At 37.8% G+C, this 14,382-nt stretch overlaps 1 protein-coding gene across 3 annotated transcripts in view; it reads left to right on the top strand.

The window, feature by feature from the left end:
• Positions 1-14,382, top strand: part of SLC16A9 (solute carrier family 16 member 9) — a 59,855-nt gene that overhangs the window by 31,076 nt on the left and 14,397 nt on the right. For 2 of the 3 annotated variants that reach the window (XM_032137904.2, XM_032137914.2), the window contains exons 3-4: positions 4,574-4,717; positions 13,137-13,232. In XM_032137904.2, the coding sequence (XP_031993795.1) occupies positions 4,574-4,717; positions 13,137-13,232 (240 nt within the window). The remainder of the gene's footprint in view (positions 1-4,573; positions 4,718-13,136; positions 13,233-14,382) is intronic. The other variant, XM_058436265.1, reaches the window with a different exon arrangement.

Raw genomic sequence — 14,382 nt, 5'->3', positions numbered from 1 at the left:
CAGTGCTGTCCAGTAGGGTGGGCACATGTGGCTACTGGGCACCTGAAATGTGGCTCATTCCAGTTTAGATGAGCTATAGGTATAATAAATACACACTGGGCTGGGTGTAGTGGCTCATGCCTATAATACTTAGAGCTTTGGGAGGCTGAGGCAGGAGGACCACTTGAGAGTAGGAGTTTAAGACCAGCCTGGGCAACATAATGAGACCCTGTCTCTGTAATTTTTTTTTTTTTGATTAGCCAGGAGTGGTGGTAACTTGGGAGGCTGAGGCAATAGAGGCTTCTAAACACCAATACTGACAACAATAATATTGGCTCTTGAACACTAATACACAGGCAATGGTAAGTTCAGGAAAAACTTTCACCAAAGGCAAAATGAATATAAAGGCAATGACAGATGAAATGTATGAGTGTGTGTATATGTGTGTGTGTGTGCGTGTGAAGTTCCCATTATCTTCTTACTGTCTTGCATTTTATTCTGAAATTACATCCTTCTCACTATTTGCTTATGTAAACATTTCTTCTTCTCTAAGCAATAATAATAATTAGATGGTTATTACTTTTTTTTTTTTGAGACAGAGTTTTTCTCATTGCCCAGGCTGGAGTGCAGTGGCGTGATCCCAGCTCACTGCAACCTCCACTTTCCTGGTTCATGCAATTCTCCTGCCTCAGCCTACCGAGTAGCTGGGATTACAGGCATGTGCCACCACGCTCGGCTAATTTTTGTATTTTTAGTAGAGGCAGGGTTTCGTCATGTTGGCCAACCTGGTCTTGAACTCCTGACCTCAGGTGATCCACCCGCCTTGGCCTCACAAAGTGCTGGGATTACAGGCTTGAGCCACCATGGCCGGCTGGTTATTATATTTTTAAAGTATCTTGTGAAAATAAAAAATTAGGAACCCCCTCCCCTTTTCCCCCCTTTTTTTCCCTAAAATTGTTCAGGTTCAAAGGTGTGGAATCACTGGTTCATGTCATAGGTAAACTAACTTTTGTACCAAAGTTCCCTTCTGCAAAGTTTTCACTTTGCATTGTAAGAAATCTCCTGAAAGTAACCCTTTGATTTAATCTGTCTCTTGAAACTCATCCAGTGCTGAGGAATAATAGATGGTTTATCATCTTGAGGCCTTGCACAGTTACTACAAAGAGCTAAACACATAAATGTATCACATTTTGCAGATGTGACTTGATGGTCACTTTGATGCATTTTGTCTTATTGCTGAAATATGAGGCTATTGTGTTTTGAATCTATGTAAATAGAATCTATAAATAAACCCAGGTTCTAAGGATAAGGGTAAAATAATTTGCTCTAAACTATTGAACACCAAGTGATTATAAATTTTATGTTTTCATCTAACATAAGTTCATAGAGCTATGTTATCTATAAGACATTAACAAAAGTACCATTACCAGTGGTGAATCCATACAGGTCTGCAGCAGACTTGATCCTTGCTTCCTTGGAGGAAAGAATTTGGCCAGGGGGCAGAAGTGGGTTTAAAGCAGAGAAAGAGACCAAGGCAAGTTTTAGAGCCGGAGTGAGAGTTTATTAAAAAATTTTAGAGCAGGAGTGAAAGAAAGTATTTACACTTGGAAGAGGGACATGTGGGCAACTTGAGAGATTCAAGTGCCCCATTCAGTCCTTGACTTGGGGTTTTACAAGTTGGCATGGTTCTGGGGTTTTTCCTTCTCTCTTGATTCTTCCCTCATGGTTGGCTGTTGCTCAACTGCTGCATGTGCAGTGTTGGTCATTTGGGAGGGTTACCACGTGCCTAGTGTGTTTACTGAGGCTGTGCTCATGCTTCGTAGGGGCAGTTTTCCTTTACCAGTCAAATGCCCCCAGAGGAAGGTCGTACATCCACCATTTTGCCTCTTAGTGAGCCATGCCCGAGTCCACTTGCTCAGCTCCTGACATCTTACTGGGAAGCTGCTGATCTCCAGCTCCAGGTGTTTTCTGTCTACTGGGAGACTCTCTTCCCCTGGTGTTGGCTGTGGCCAATTATCATTTCAGAAAAACAGTTTAATAAACACCTGACCATCACCTGATGGTTACTGGAAATTCCTGGGTGAGGCGAGGGCTCTCCTGCCCTGCTCATGTCTGCCTAACTACCTACTCTAACAGTACATTGATGTTCTTTACTAATAATTTGATTTCGAGGAAAAAATTAAGATCCCAATTGAACTATTTCTCAATCAGGGAGAATGCTGGTCTGACTTTGGCCTTAGACCTGTCATTGGCCAGCTATGGACTCTTGGTCAAATCACATGATCTTTCTGAGTTCCAGTTTCACCATTTTTAAATTGAGGTGTTTAGACCATTTCCAACTTCCAAAATTTCAGCTCTAAAATTTTTTGTCTTTAATCTCTGACCTAATGATATATTTCTCTAAATCAGCAGCAGATGGCAGTGTGAAAGTAGAGAACTTTAAAACCTGTTTCCATTTGCTGTTTTCACCTGTAAGAGAATTTCTGTTCATTTTTTCCTAATGCTTAAATTGTTTTTCAAAAAATCATTTGTTAGGCAAAAAAAGTGACTTAAGAATTTATCACATAGTTGATAACAATGCTGTATATTTCATACAACAGTGGCTTTGGTTGTACATGCTATGAAAATTATTACTCCTCCATCTTGTCCCCACACTCCCAGGCTCTGAGGCTTCCTTGTGGAATTAACAGGCATTAAGGAGCATAAAGTCCTATTTTGAGGATGAAACTTGAAACTTTTCAAGTATGTCGGGAATAATGTCTGTGTGTTTCAATTCCATTGTGTTGTAAAATTTGCGAACACTGAAACTCAATGTCAATGTAGTTTGGTAACAACAGAGAAGGGTCATGCCTTATGCTGTCAGACATCCATTTGTAAAATTAGACTCTTAAAACTGTTTCTATTTTTGAAGTATCTAAGCATTTCTCATTAGGTGTACAGACAGCCCAACTATTGGATGATAAGTTTGGTCTTTCAAATGGATTTTCCTTTTAAAATACTGGCACAGAATATTTCCCTCTATTTGTTGTGTAAATGTATCAGTCTCCTCTTCTGCATCAGTGTCCTCTTCTGCACTGACTTGCACAAGAGGGCCTGAAAACAGGAGGGTACAATTTATGGCTGGGAAGGAATGTGGGAGAGCCTTAAGCACCAGAAGCTATGATCTCAGTATATCTCAGGGGCCATGAACTGGTCTTAAATATGTGTTTAAGAAGTTCTCTGGTATTGGGAAGAATGTAAGAACACAGTGCATGGGTTATTGGAACCAACCTCTGTCATTTACAAACAGTGAGACTGTGATGGATTTCACTGTTTCTCTGAGGTTGCTTCAAAACAGGGTAAAAGACACATACATACAGAAAAGTGTATGTATCATGACAGTATAGCTTGATGAATGCTCATGAACTGAACACACTCATGTAATCATTACATTCATGCCAAGAACCAGAACATGAGCAGTACCCTGCAAGTTTGGCTTTGCGCTCTTCTGATTATAACTCCCCAGCCCCTACTAAAGATAGCCAGTATTCTGACTTCTAACACAGATTAGTTTTGCCTGTTTCTGTAGTTTTTATAATTGAAAGTATATAGGTTGTACTTTTTATGTTGGGTGTCTTTCATTTACATTGCGTTTGTGTGATACACCCTTAACGTGTGTAGTTGTAGATCATTTTCACTGCCATATAATTAGGTATATAACTCCAGGTGTTTATGTGGAATTGAATTCCACATAGAATTGAAACTTCTGGGTTTTACAGCGTGCTGTGTTCAGCTTTAGTAAACACTGCCAGCAGTGTGTGAGAATTCTGTTCCTACCGCTTTCTTGCTAACAGTATTGTCTGTCTTTAGCCATTCTGGTAGGTGTGGTTTTGAAAATTGGAGATCAACTTGAAAGGTTGTCAACTCAATTCAGATATACTTCTCTTTGCTTTCAAATCCTTGGTCTTTCTTCTACCATAGACGTGAACAGCTTCTTTGAGCTTCAGTTTCCTTCCATGTTAAATGAGACTGTTGGGCTAAATAACCCTTAACGTCCTTTTATTTCTAGTACATTAAGTTCTGTACTTCTGAGTACAGTCCTAGTAGGAAAGAATTCCACTAACACTTAAATTCTGTTACATGAGCAGTTGCCCACTTATTTGTAGAACAATTCCAGGTGAGGGTCACTTTTGCCTGTCAGTCAACAGGGCACAATAACACTGTCAGGTGGGTACTATTATAATTCCCATTTTCAGATGAGGAAACTAAGGCACAGAATGATCAAATAAGTTGCCCAAGACCAAATAGCTACCAAGTAGTAGGGCTAGAATTTGAATAAAATCTGACTCCAGAACCTCCATTTTACCTATGTGACCTTATCATCCTTTAATTTCATTATTAAAAAGAATGGGAGTAACAATAGTATCCACCTCCCAGGGCTGCAGTAAGATTAAAATGAGATGAGATTGTTCATGTGAGCTGCCTCATATAGTGTCTGCATATCATAAATACTCAGTGCATTTTATTTTTGTTGTTTTATGATGGAAAGAATCATTTTGAACTTATGATGGATGGATCATATGATAATAAGTGAAGGTTTCATTTCTTTTTTTAGGTCCTGTCTGCAGTCTCTGTGTCTCATCTTTTGGAGCAAGATCCGTCACAATCTTCAGTGGCTTCATGGTGGCTGGAGGCCTGATGTTGAGCAGTTTTGCTCCCAATATCTACTTTCTGTTTTTTTCCTATGGCATTGTTGTAGGTAAGGAACCTCGTCACTGTGACTTTCCTAACCTTCAGGAGATACACATCATTTCGCCAGTGCCAGATTTATGATCCACTTAATGTAAAGGAGTGAAAATGCTCACTAATAATTTACTTTCAATAACCACTTCTCCAAAAATTGTTGCTTTGGTGAAAAAAACCTGCCCAGTGAATCAAAATGTTTGAAAGAACAAACAATCCATACTCTGTCTCCTTGCAAGGCACAGGGAAGTTTTTCATCTCAGCCGTTGTCTCTCTATAGTACACATGGGAAAAGTGAGAGGGGAACCTGAAACTTGGATGTTATTGACATCTGTCACTTCTCTCTAAATTATGAAGTGGCCCTTTTCCTATTGGGCAGTCAAGCATGATTCTTTGGAGCTGTTTGCGTTCACAAACAGCTGTTTGCATTCCACAGCATCTGTTGCTGTGGACCCAAGTCAAAAGTCACAGCACAAGTAAAAAGTAGATTTGAAAGCATGTATTAGTATTACTGTTTTTTTTAGAGATAAGACATGAGTGAAGAAAGCTGAGTGGTGGGATGATACTGGTTACAGGGGAGGAAAGTATAGGAGGTGCAGGGCCTTAGAGTACTGAAAATTTGGGAAGATATCCTTGTCGTGTCATTACACTAATTGGGTTCAGTGTTAAAAATCACCAAACTTGGTATTTCTAGGAGCTGTTGGTAGGGACTTAGAAAAAGATGGCCTCCAGCTTTCAAGTTTCTTCTTAATGCCTGAAAGGAGCTAATTTTATTGACTACCAATATTCCTTTTTTCTGCCTGGAAATATTTCTCCAATAATAAATAATAGAAAATGTAGCAATTAATATTCACTGAGTACTTATCATATGCTAGGGACTGTGCTAAATGCTTTATATGATCTCATTTCCTCTTCACAAGAACCCATTTTACAGAGAGGGAAAGTGAAGCTCAGAGAAGTAAAAATATTACTAACTAAATTAACAAAGCTAGGAGACTTGGTCTGATACTTAGAGACACTCAGTCTGATACTCAGTAGTCCATTTATATGGGATTTGATACTGGCTTAGGCTTACACTTAAGGCTATTGCTGCTGATGGTGGAGTTACAGGGCTTTCACTTGGCTTTCCTCACTATGATGGCGTTGTAGGGAATGATAACTCTTATTGCTTTGTCCAAGGGACCAAAGAACAATGTGGGGAGTTCTATCAGCTGTTGTGTATATGTACTATAATTAAATATCAGGGACTGGGGAAAGGACCATTGGCTGGGCAGTTGGGGCATAATCCCATGTATTACCTACCCCATGTAAGCCCACTCTAACGGGAAGCCATGCAAACTCTTCATGTCTCTAACAACAATGTTCAAAATGTATTTCACTTTCCTCAGTGTACAGTTACTTAAATAGATGGCCATAGTTCTCTCTGAGGAAAGACTCACATTATCATTCCATATATACAAACTTGTCATCATGTTTGTTGTAATGTCCTTCCTCCTAGAGGCCTGGCCTTTCCTTCAGTTAGTGGATTCTGGGTCAGAAAACAGGTTCAGGTCTGGGATGTACATAGCTCTGATTTGACAATAGGTTCTGATTCTCAGTGACTAAGAGGAAACTGTCAGCTCATGGAGGGAGCACCGGACTTCAGGTCAGCAGACAGGTTCTGTGAGTTGGAGCAAGCTCCTTCATCTCCACAAATGACTGTACCCTCCCTCATCTGTGAAGGCAGGCTAAGAAACCTACCTCATATGGGTCTTGTGAGGACTAAATGATGTCAAGCAAGGTAACAATAAAATAAAGAGTTGAGTTAGATTTCAATTAATAAAAATATCTCTCACCACGGTAATTATTGGGGACCTGTGAGTTACTGCTTGCTGGCAAATTATTAATATTTACCACCATCATTGATTTCTTACAGTTTTATTTCATCAGTAGGCTCATAGTATAGGGCTCATGGAATGTTTGTGGGATAAATAAATGGGATAATAATGAACACTGGCACTTTCATTCTGTTACCATTTGAAGTAGAATCTCATTCCTGTATCATGAGCTCTTTAGAAAAATAAGAAGGGTTCAGTCTAATGGTAACATTTATAAGATGCAATTCTGTGCAGAATCATATCCTAAGGACTTTCATTTGTCTGGAATGAGCTAGATGGCCTCTTAAGCTAGACAGTATGATCAAGGGAAAGATCCGACACTGACTAGCAGGCAGGCTCTGGGGTTGGACCATGTGGGTTAACCTTCTTTTATCCATTTGCCAGCTGTGTGACTGTAAACATGTTTTATAACTTCTGTTTTCTCATTTTTAAACTGAGCATAATAATAGCACCCATCTTATTGGAGTTTGTGAAGATGAGTGACATAATGCAACGAATGCTAGCTAGCATAAACCATTATCATTTGTTTTATGACCTGAAAAATTATTCAGCCTCTCTGAGCTTCCATTTTTATTTTTTATAAAATCGCATTGATATGAGTTCACGGAGGTATTGTGACTACTCATGAGATAATGTTTATAAAGAGGCATACAGAGATGTTTAATACATATTTGTTCCTTTCTCCTTAAATTCCTTTCTGACCTATAGAGCAGTAGTTTTTGGCTACTGAAGAAGCTCTATTGAATCAGAAATATTTGTGTAAGAGATTTAAAAATATAGGAAAAGAAATTAAAGTTATATTGGATATTACAACCTAAAATGTCAAAAGAATACTAAAGTGTATTAAATGATATAATTCTGTTTTACCACTTAATTGATTTTTTCCAAAACTAACAATTTGAAAACAAAACAATTTGTTTTGTTAGGTTTTTGTAGCTCAAATGAAAACCTGTACCAACTTGTCAGATTGCAGGATTAATTGCAATGAGGAACCTGATACCATATCAGTATAGCTTTTGTACTCTGTTATAGTAAATCCATTTGTTTATTCTGTACTTTTTTTTTTCGAGATGGAGTCTCACTGCAACCTCCACGTCATGGGTTCAAGCAATTCTCCTGCCTCAGCCTCCCGAGTAAGCTGGGACTACAGGAGCATGCCACCACGCCTGACTCATTTTTGTATTTTTAGTAGAGATGGGGTTCCGCCATGTTGGCCAGGCTGGTCTTGAGCTCCTGACCTCAGGTGATCCGTGGTCTTGGGCTCCCAAAGTGCTGGGATTATAGGCGTGAGCCACTGTACCCGGCCTCTGTTTATTCTGTAGTTTAAATAGATCTTCATTCAAACCCGATTTTGTAGCATCATGCATTGTCTATTTGAAAAATATTGGTTTCCTGAGTTATGTAAGAAGAACTTAAAAATGTTAACACATTTCCTTGTAAAACATCACTTTGGTTAATATTGCCAACAAGCTCATTAGAAATCTTTATGTATTGGCAAGTGATTGTAAGCCACACAGCCAAATCTGGTAATTGAGGCTCCTGTTTTCTCAATAAATTTGCTAAATCGGGCAAAAGGCAATACAGTGGGTAGGAGGTGGTGGTGCAGGGAACGTGCCTGTAATGATTTGCTCAAGCCTCTTTCTAATAATTTCTCTTTGCTTTTCTGAAAAGCACAACTCAAAATCAATTCGTTGTATTCTCTTTTCTTTAGAATATATTGTTATTTAGCTAGCTGATTATGGTTTTCTTATTATTCTCTTCCTGATTTTTGGAAGAATTCCATTTTCTTCCCCCCACCTCCCGCCACTGCCCTTTTTTTTGGTAATATCTGCGTAGTCCACTGAGAGTGGGGAGGGAAAAGAACATGTTTGTAGACAGTCTGATTCTCTTACTATAATTCTGCCAAATCAGATAAAGAGCATTTCCTGTATATTCGCTTTAGCAGAAATAGAGATTTACAAGCCCCCCCTTTCAAAATTGTTATATAATTGAAGATAATCTTTAACTGTCATGGATATGCAGGTGTAATAAGGTACTATAATTTTTTAATGTAGTCTGAGGCAGTATCTACATAATGCCATAATACTCAGGTGAAAAATGAAAAAAGTATACAAATATAATGGATTTTTTTTGTACTCATGATAGTGTAGGGACAGAAACTAAATCTTTACATTTTTTTATGTCGCTTAATTTTTACAACTATCTTACAAGATTGTTTTACAGATAAAGAAACTAGGAATTAGAGAGTTTAAATGACATTGCCGAAGTCACACAACCAATTGTCTAGTTGGAGGAATAGACTTGAAAATATATAACTTGTAGCACAGCATAATAAGTGCAATGATGAAAGGAAGCCAATGTATGTGTGTGTGCAGGGGAGACAGGGTGGAGGCTTCATGCTTAATTTATGCTTGAGCTAAGTCTTGAAGAACAGGCAAGAAGTGGTTCAAGTGGATACGGCTGGAAGGGCAGTGGGGATGGTGTGAGGAGGACATTTCAGTAGCCTAAGTACTCAGAGGCGCAAGATAGAATGGATAACAGCAGTCTTTTTATACGTGTTTGTTAAGGAATGCACAGATGGTGTGAGGAGTTGCAAATATGTCAAAGCATGGTGTGTAACAGAGGCCAGATGCTAACAGTTTTATGTGGTCTTTATTGCAGTAGTATGATATGATGAGAACTGTATGACAACAGTTTAGAAGACAGATTGGTGGGAAAAGTACTGAAGGTTGAGACAGCTATTAGGAGGACTTAGATGAGATAAAAAAAAAAAAAAAAGATGAGGAGGTGGTGAACTGAGGCAGTGTTAGTGCAGAGAGAGACTGAGGTTGACAATTTAGGCTGTGGGTGTGATAAAGAGCTTGATGTCTGGTTTGATGAGAGGAGATGAGGGGAAAGAGGCCTCTGAAGTTGTGTCTCCAGTGTGTGAAATGGAAGGTAAAGTGTGGAAAAGAAATGTTACAACATGTAAATATATTTAGTTTTCACCATTTAAAGAAAGGGAAACAACTATGCCTTACTAATACTGATGCTGTGAATTGTCAGTAGTACAAGTATTTAATTTTAAAATTGTTATACTTTTACTGGAGGTTGGTACATAGAATTTTTTCACTGGTAGGGGTCTGATCCAAACTGGTTGGAGGCCAAGGAATGCTTTAAGGCAGTGGTTTCCAAACTGTTTAATCTTGGAACCCTTTACATTCTTCTATTTAGGACACCAAGAAACTTTTGATTATGAGGATTATACTTAGATTTAGCCTATTAAAATGTACTGTATTAAGAGATAAGACATTTAAAAATATTTGTTTAGCTATTCATTTCAAGATAACAAATCCGGTAGATGTTAACATAAATATCATATTTATTATGAAAAATAACTGTTTTCCAAAGCAAAACAAAATTTGGTGAGAAGAGTGCCATTGTCTTACATGTTTGCAAATCTCTTTAATGTCTGGTTTCATAGAAGACAGCTGTATTCTCCTATCTACTTCTGTACTTAATATGTTACAATATGCTTCTTGATTGAAGTATATGAAGAAAATCCGGTCTCATACAAAGGTGTAATTAGAAAACGGAAGAGTGTTTAAGAGCCTCTTCAGGTAAACATAGATATTCCTCTACCAAAATTTCTTAAGTGATAGTTTCCTAAGGATTAATTGCAATGAGGAACCTGATACCATATCAGTATACTTTTCATACTCTATTATAGTAAATCCATTTGTTTATTTTGTGCTTTGAATAGATCTTTATTCAAACTTAATTTTGTAGCTTCATGCACTGGCTATTTGAAAAATATCAATTTGCTGAGTTATGCAAGAACTTAAAAATATTTATTAACACATTTCATTGTAAAACATCACTTTGGTTAATATTACCAAAAAGCTCATTAGAAATCTTTATGGATTGGGAAGCTGTCAAATGCATGGTGACAGATACAAGTTTTCCAAAATTCTGGGGTTTTTTTTGCTGAAAAATATTAATTTTATCATTGGTAACAATTACTGTCAGTTGTTTCCCAGCGTTGGTTCATTTCCAAGAAAATATCAGCCAGACACCCAAAGTTAAATAAACGTAGTTTGTCTGTCAGACATTGTTTCAAATAAAATGATGTTATATTTTAAAAGTGGTTATTTCAGCTAGCTATAAAACAATTACTTAAGTGCTTATCCTTGCAGCAATTATTGTAATTCAGGTGAAGTATTGAAAACAAATGTGTTTGTTTTGACTGTGAGGGTGTGGTTGTGAAGCCTATGAAGTGTCAAGTTCCTTAGGAATACCTTAGTTTGTGGTAGGCTTTTTGCAGTTTTATTCACCATCTCTTTTGCACCATCAGCATAAATGTGAACATAGTGAAAGAAGCAGAGAACATCTCAGTATTATTATAAAAATAGTTTTGACTTGACTAACTTCATGAAAGATCTTAGGGACCGTAGGTACACAGACTTCTCTGTAACAACTGCTGGTTTAAGGTTGTCCTGATGCAGATGAAGAGAGGAATCATGCCACCTTTTGCTTTCTTTTCTTTCTTTCTTTCTTTTTTTTTTTTTTTTTTTTGAGACAGAGTCACGCTCTGTTGCCTAGGTTGGAGTGCAATGGCACGATCTCAGCTTGCTGCAACCTCCACCTCCAGGGTTCAAGTGATTCTTTTGCCTCAGCCTCCTGAGTAGTTGAGACCACAGGTGCACACCATTGGGTGCCTGGCTAATTTTTTGTATTTTTAGTACAGATGGGGTTTCGCCATGTTGGCCAGGCTCATCTCAAACTCCTGACCTCAAGTGATCCTCCCACCTCAGCCTCCCAAACTGCTGGGACTACAGCCGTGAGCCACCATGCTTGGCCTCACCTTTTGCTTTCTGACAAACTTAAAGTAAATGCATTTCAGATTTCTGCTATATTAAAAAAAAAGTGAGGTAATCCTATCTGATCACCTAAGGCCTTTAAATCATTTTTAAAAATTCATTTTAGTATAAGATTTAAAGTTTAAAAGTTGCTGTTTCAACTTTTTTGGCATTGACACTTAGTAATCTGAAATGTCTTTTTTTTTCATGTCTTCGATGCTTAACCTTTGACACAGCTCTGACAACGAAACCACAGAAAGCATGAATGAATAATGCAAATGTAAATTTGCTTGCATTATTTACAATAAAGCTGCCTCCAAAGGCTTTCAGAAATAGTCTTAGTTAAGGGTGACACTTTTTGGCTTCACAAAATTGATTGGTTAGAAACAGTTCTTATTGCATGTTTTGAAGTGTCCTCTGTGTAGTAATGACAACTATATAAATTAATCCAACTCATGTCTTAGATTTTGAGAGTATTTTTGCCCCATAAATGACATGAAAGGGCACTCTATTTTTAAAGGGTTATTTAAAGTCTAATTGTTGTAATCTCTCTCATTTCGTTAATAAGACTCTGTGTGCAATCATGGATAATCATCTGAGTCATGGGTTAAGTGCTGATTTCCTAAAATGTTTATGCAGTGTATTTGTTAAACTCATGTATTCTTTTAAATCATAGTCCAGATAGCTATTTTAAGTAATGAAAATGACCTTAATAATTCACATAATAGGACATAGTTAAAATTCAGTTGTTAGACTATGGCTTATGTGTTGTTTTAGAGTGATCCTCAAGAACAGATAATGTTGTAGAAGAAAGGCATAAAGTAAATGACTGAGGGCCAACGGAGAATTATATGAAAAACAAACTGGGGTTGCCAGATTCTTAAAAGGGAAGAAAATATTAAGCTAACAAATGAGAGCCTTGGAGATGATCTGGAGATAAATATTACCCTTCGGATTCAGGAAGAGAAATTTAGTTGTAACATTTTTTTGTTGTTAATTATAAAATAATTTCAAATTTACAGAGAAGTGGAGAATAATATAGCAAACAACCATATGCTCACCAATAGTTGTTAGTATTTTGTTGTATGTGCTTCCTTTTTTTGGTGAAAGTATTTTAAAGTAAAGACATTACTACATTTTACTTCTAAATAAGGTAATATGCACCTCTGAAGGATGAAGACTTACAGATATAAATTTCACTGTGGTGACATGATATGAGAACCCCACAGGGCCTTCATGTTGCAGACTGGGTTGTGCAGGCTAAACTCTAACAAAATAGCTTTGAGTGATCAAGTGTATTTTAAAAGTTGTTTACAGGACTTAGAAGAGGAAGAACACTGAGCTGGGGGCAAGGACTTGGAAGAGGCATAGATCTCTAAGGGGCAAACTTGATCAAATTTACTATTTGGTATGTGAATTTGGCCATTTTCTTTCTTTCTCCATAATGTCTTAATTTACATTGGCATTATTCATTCATGCTTTAGAAATTGGATGATTTTTTACTTGACCCTGATCTTAAGGTGGGTGTGGGATGAAAAATGAGGCTGCCCAATGGTATCTACTGGGGCTACACACATGGAAGGAATCTAGGAGTCTGTACTTGTAACAGTTTTAGCCAGTGAGTAATGGAATGTCTTATCGGACATACTTGTTTTTCCTTTTTTCTCTTGCATTGAAGTAATGCAGTGTCTTAATTTGTGCAATGTCTTCTCATGCTTAGGTCTTGGATGTGGTTTATTATACACTGCAACAGTGACCATTACATGCCAGTATTTTGACGATCGCCGAGGCCTAGCGCTTGGCCTGATTTCAACAGGTATATTTTCAAAATGAGTACAGTATTGTCACCATTCAGTCTTCTAAACAAAGTGAAAAGTTACCAAGCACAGACATGTTTAACCAACCATTACCCAGCTACCAATCAGGTAGCAAAATAATTTCTTTACTTCTGGAAGGAAAGTTTATTTTACACCATAAATATGGCAGTGGCTTTCTTTTCTTTTCTTTTTTTTTTACATTTTACATTATAAATTTTTATGTCTTATATGGGATATTTTCTAAAGTATATAGCTCTTCTAAAATTGTAAACTGATATTTAGTATAACATTAATAAATTTTTACATGGACACCTATGATTGTCAAAGCAATTTTAGAAACTTAAATTTAAATGACCATAAAACTTGAAAAGTTGTCTTTATGATATCTCTTAAAAGGCTATTTTTTCCTGCCATTGTGTTTCCTTCCTGAAAGTCCAGAGTAAACCGTCTCGTTATTTATTATTTATTATTATTATATTTTAAGTTCTGGGTTACATGTGCAGAACATGCAGTTTTGTTACATAGGTATAAATGTGCCACGGTGGTTTGCTGCACCCATCAACCCATTATCTACATTAGGTATTTCTCCTAATGTTATCCCTCCTGTAGCCCCCCACCCACCGACAGGCCCCAGTGTGTGATGTTCCCCTCCCTGTGCCCGTATGTTCTCATTGTTCAACTCCCACTTATCAGTGAGAACATGTGGTATTTGGTTTTCTGTTCCTGCGTTAGTTTGCTGAGAATGATGGTTTCCAACTTCACTTATGTCCCTGCAAAGAACATGAACTCATTCTTTTTTATGGCTGCATAGTATTCCGTGGAGTGTATGTGCCACATTTTCTTTCTTTCTTTCTTTTTTTTTTTTTTTTTTTGAGACAGAGTTGCGCTCTTGTTGCCCAGGCTGGAGTGTAACAGCACCATCTTGGCTCACCACAACCTCTGCCTTCCGGGTTCAAGTGATTCTCCTGTCTCAGCCTCCCAAGTAGCTGGAATCATAGGCACATGCCACCACGCCCAGCTAATTTTTTGTATTTTTAGTAGAGACGGGGTTTCTTCATGTTGGTCAGGCTGATCTCGAGCTCCTGACCTCAGGTGATCCGCCCCCCTCGGCCTCCGAAAGTGCTGGGATTACAGGTGTGAGCCGCCGTG

This window comes from Hylobates moloch, unplaced genomic scaffold, assembly GCF_009828535.3.
Source record: "Hylobates moloch isolate HMO894 unplaced genomic scaffold, HMol_V3 SCAFFOLD_3, whole genome shotgun sequence".
NCBI lineage: Eukaryota > Metazoa > Chordata > Mammalia > Primates > Hylobatidae > Hylobates > Hylobates moloch.
Note: the sequence above shows the minus strand (reverse complement) of the source record. Positions and strands in the feature narration are given on the sequence as shown.